Source organism: Tachysurus fulvidraco, chromosome 17 (genome assembly GCF_022655615.1).
Source record: "Tachysurus fulvidraco isolate hzauxx_2018 chromosome 17, HZAU_PFXX_2.0, whole genome shotgun sequence".
Lineage (NCBI taxonomy): Eukaryota > Metazoa > Chordata > Actinopteri > Siluriformes > Bagridae > Tachysurus > Tachysurus fulvidraco.
In genome coordinates, this window is record NC_062534.1 from 20948794 (window position 1) to 20953793 (window position 5000).

Genomic DNA, 5000 nt, shown 5'->3' on the forward strand with positions numbered 1-5000 from the left:
TTTTTTGAATCTTGATGATGTCCAGCTCTTCTAAACTAAGGCACAAAGTGAATAGTACATAATGTGCTCTAAACTTTACATAGCACCGTACTCTCAGTTGTGAGAAATGTATTAGGTCAGCGATAACCTCAGGAGGAGAGCGCTTATGTAGCACAGCAGATTGTGAGAACCGCATGCTTGGGAAGTTGAACAAATACAAAGCAGGAAATTATGTGAGAAGTCACCTTTTATTTATTTGTTTATTTTTTTATTTTTTTTTTAATTTGTATATCCATAAAAATGAAAACGTCTACAGCCGATTGGATGTCATCAAAAAGTGCACTGGACATGATCAAGCTCTGACAGGCTAATCTGTCTTTGTTCATTCATGAGCTTTGCTGTACTGTAGCTGTGCCTTTGGCGTTGACATTGGACTGTCTCCCAGAAGAGGCTTATTAAAGGGAAAGTCACATAAAGGGCAAGTGTAGGCGCTTCGTCCCAATTTCATCCTGCTCCTATAAGCCAGAGAGAGCCTCATTGATGGGCGGGGCTTTTTCTGTATTATGGGGTGGGTCACGGTGTAGGTGGAAATGGGGTCATTTGCATAATTAAGCCTTACAGGTTCTGTGGTAAAGGTGAAGGTGATGTTCAGAAAATATCAGACACTTTATTTGTTGTGGTAAACTCACAGAACTATACTAGAGTCTCTCTCTCTCTCTCTCTCTCTCTCTCTCTCTCTCTCTCCCACACACACACACACACACACACACACACACACACACACACACACACACACACACACACTTTATCACTCATAAACTCTGTAATAGTTACAGAAAATTAGAAACACAATTTGTAGCTGTTATAAAGTGTTTTATTAATTGAAAGTTTAGATTTAAGACATACTTGTTTAAATGCTTATCTACAGTACTGTATACCTAGTAGTCAGGAATTTTATTTTGTAAAGTATTTTGTTTGTAATTTCTAAATAATTAAATAATGACGATGAATTGTTTTCAGGATGTGATTTAGCATTAATACTTTATTAGATAGATAGATAGACACAGTAGATAGATAGATAGATAGATAGATAGATAGATAGATAGATAGATAGATAGATAGATAGATAGATAGATAGATAGATAGATAGATAGATAGATAGATAGATAGATAGATGGATAGATAGATAGATGGATGTATGGATGGATGGATGTGTGGACAGACAGACAGACAGACAGACAGACCGATCGATAGATAGATAGATAGATAGATAGATAGATAGATAGATAGATAGATAGATAGATAGATAGATAGATAGATAGATAGATAGATAGATAGATAGATAGATGGATGTGTGGACAGACAGACAGACAGACAGACAGACAGACAGACAGACAGACCGATCGATAGATAGATAGATAGATAGATAGATAGATAGATAGATAGATAGATAGATAGATAGATAGATAGATAGATAGATAGATAGATAGATAGACTTATATCTCATATCCAGGTTGTGTCCTTGGTGTCCTCCCATTCCCATCGTCATACTTTCCACTCAAGCACAATGCTTTTTAGATTTGATTATAATCACAGTGCTCCTTTTAGCTATTACATGGTGCGTCCCAAGCTGCTTCTCGGTGACTCACTGCTACTCTCCGGAGCTGCTGTTTATTTCCACAGCACACAGCCTAATTATTTTGGTGTGGACCAGAATTGATTCACTCAAGACCCTTGGTATTAGAATTACATTGAGGGTGTAATAAAGCATCGAATATAAAGAGTGTGCTAGTTTGTGAACAGTAGAGGGCGCTGTTTAACAACCAATCCTGCTTTCCTTCTTTCTGCTCTCTTCGGGCAGTGTAGGTGTTATTTCTATTACAAATGATTACAAATGAAAACTATCAGGACTGCAGGTATAGTGGTGTGTTACACTATTGCCTAACCTTATATGGTATGTAAAATATCTATACTGTAGAAGTCTTTTTACTCCCACTGCTATTCCTGTCATTCATGGGCACAACAAATTAGAAATCAGAAAACACAACAACAAATGTAAACACCAACACAGCTAGAATTCTGAATGCCACAGCTCATTTCAAAACTCGAAAGCAAATCTGAAAACCTTACAGAAAACAAGAAAAACTTACAGCAATTTCAGAAACATGGCAACACATTCTGGAAGACAACAGAAAATTTAGTAATCTGATTGTCACCCAGAATACACAACAACAAACGAAGAAACATGACTGCAAATCTGGAACCATAACAGAAAGTTTAATACAACAGTGAATTTGGTAACATGACAGCAAATTCGATAACACAACAGCAAATTTGGTAACACAACAGCAAATTTAAATTCATGACAGCAAATTTGGTAACACAACAGCAAATTTAGTAACAACATCAAATTTGAAACCATGACAGCAAATTCGGTAACACAACATAAAATTCGGTAACACAACATCATATTTGGAACCATGACAGTAAATTTTATAACACAACATCAAATCTGAAATCACTACAGTTAAACTTGGTAACACAATAACAAATTCAGTAACGACAGAAAATTCAGAAGCAGAAATGCAAATTTTATTATCCAAATCAGCAAAAGGTTCAATTCAGTAGGAGGCTCAATCGAGTAAATTAGACTTTTTCAACACTGAGCATCGGGAAGCGTGACAGCAAATTCGGTAACACAACATCAACTTTGTAAACACAACAGCAAATTTAGTAACGACAGAAAATTCAGAAGCAGGAAAGCAAAATTTATTGACCAAATCAGCAAAACCGGAAATAAATAAAATACAGTATACAGTACGTGCAAATTCGATTTTTTAACATCGGTTTAAAGTGTAAACTCTAGTGTGAGCCGCTTTCACGTGCATGCTAATAATTCTGTTTACGTTATATTTAGAACTAATCGCTGGTTGTCAAAGCTAAAATAAGATTCGTTTTTTTTCTGTAGTCCACGTCCCGGTCGTGATGCTTTCTCTGGGGCAGAGACTCCGAGATCCAAGCGGCGGCTATACAGCGCCGTGCCTGGGAGACACTACGTGGTGGTAAAGTCTTATCAACCTCAGACTGAGGGAGAAATCGCCCTGTACAAGAACGACAGAGTCAAAGGTATGCTTCCCAAATAGCTGAACTACTGAATCGTTTAAATCACATCCATAATTGTGTTTTGTATTATTCTTTTTATTTTTTTATTATTATTTTATTTCTTGCGGGATTATTATTGCTCCTTTAAAGCACCGTGCTTATCAGCCACTCTTCAGACCTGCTCCTGTAGGACATCTGTGCTGTCACACTTATTCATTTGCTCATTTTTTAGAATCCAGGCTGCAGCTGTGTGATTGCAAAGCTGCTTGTTGTGTTTAGATGTTTATATATTTATGTGCCTTGATGATGAGTTTGCTGATGCTGATGATACTGATGATAAAATGGGATCCTGATGATGATGATGATGATGATGATGGCAGAGGCTGATGTTTCGGGTTGATGAAGGGCTCGGTAATTGCTGGATGTGCTGCACCAGAAGTGAGAGGGGGGGGACAACACACACAAATCTTTGGATTATTATCGTACAGCCGGTCTTTATAAGAAGCGGTGGAAAATACAAAATTTTGTGTGTTATTGTACAGAGGTTGTCTGTAGGGCTTAAGTAGTATTTAAGTAGTTCCTTTTAGAAGCTTCTGCCATTTGGCGTACAGTAATACGGCAGTGGTGGCTCAATTACTTAACCCACAGGTATGCTACTACTGTAGGAAGGTCAAAGCTTCAAGCCACAGCACCTTCAAGCTGCAAGTCTTGGGCCCTTGAGCAAGGCCCTTAACCCTTCTCTGCTCCAGCAGTGCTGTTTCATGGCTGACTCTGTGCTCTGATTGCAACTTCCTAAGCTGGGATATGCTAAGAAAAGGATTTCACTATAATGCAATCTTCTTTTTCTACTTAAGACTTAATGAGGGCACATTTGTGGCTTAAGAGTCAACCTTGCTCTCGATATCCAAGAAGAAGTGACCTTTCACAAGTCCAGCTCCTCCTTAGGAGCAATTTCCAATTGAATTTTTGATTGAAAAGTTTGTTCCCAATCTGCATTGTAGACTGTGGACCTACAGTATGTTGAGAGTCAGTGAGGATTATCAGCAATCTACAAACTAAAATAAAGATAAGTACAAATAATAAACATAAGTAAACGGTGTATTTACTTTCGACACATACAGTACGTACAGTTAAAAGTAGGAAAATTTGTGTCCTAAATAAAGTAGAAATGTAAATGTAGTATGTTACCGACATTATCTCTACATTCAAACAAAAGCCTAGATCGGTCTGAGTAGAAGATTTTCATTATAATTTTAAATTGATTGTTTAGCAAACTAGCTAGCGATGCTGAGTCACGCAGCGATGTACTCTTCAATTTTTCAGTGTGTTTGAATATTGATTCTTTTTTTTTCCCACTTAAATAGATTTTGGCTTCTATACTTTTGTTAACGAGTAAGACCCAATATATGTACCTTTGGTTGTATATGATGTTTGTTAACATTTGTTGTCTTCTTTGTTTTTTCCCCCAAAAAGATACACAGATGTTAAATAAATGTTTTGATAAATAATTGATTCGGATGAATTTATTCTTGATTGAAACACTAACTAAATCGATCAGTTGCCAAAGTATCCCTGTTTTGGAACAACATGAACCTGGCAACCCGTTCATTTTGAATGAAAACCTCAGACTGATTGACTTTAGTTAATCCAAACATACTTTGGTAAAAGATCATATGATCAAACAGGTGTGTGTGTGTGTGTGTGTGTGTGTGTGTGTGTGTGTGTGTGTGTGTGTGTGTGTGTGTGTGTGTGTGTGTGTGTGTGTGTGTAGACTTGGGTTCTGAACAGCTGTTGCATTTCTATTTCTCTACAGTGCTAAGTGTTGGTGAAGGGGGATTCTGGGAGGGCAGCGCCCGAGGTAATGTCGGTTGGTTTCCTTCTGAGTGTGTGGAGGAAATTCCCAACAAACCTAACGAGGA

General features: G+C 37.5%; 1 protein-coding gene across 6 annotated transcripts in view; it reads left to right on the top strand.

The window, feature by feature from the left end:
* shank2b (SH3 and multiple ankyrin repeat domains 2b) overlaps positions 1–5000 on the top strand; it is a 170223-nt gene that overhangs the window by 106945 nt on the left and 58278 nt on the right. For all 6 annotated transcript variants that reach the window (XM_027135613.2, XM_047802388.1, XM_047802389.1 and 3 more), the window contains 2 exons: positions 2948–3105; positions 4895–5000. The exon at positions 4895–5000 is cut by the window's right edge and continues 8 nt beyond it. In XM_027135613.2, coding sequence (XP_026991414.2) covers positions 2948–3105; positions 4895–5000 — 264 coding nt within the window. The remainder of the gene's footprint in view (positions 1–2947; positions 3106–4894) is intronic.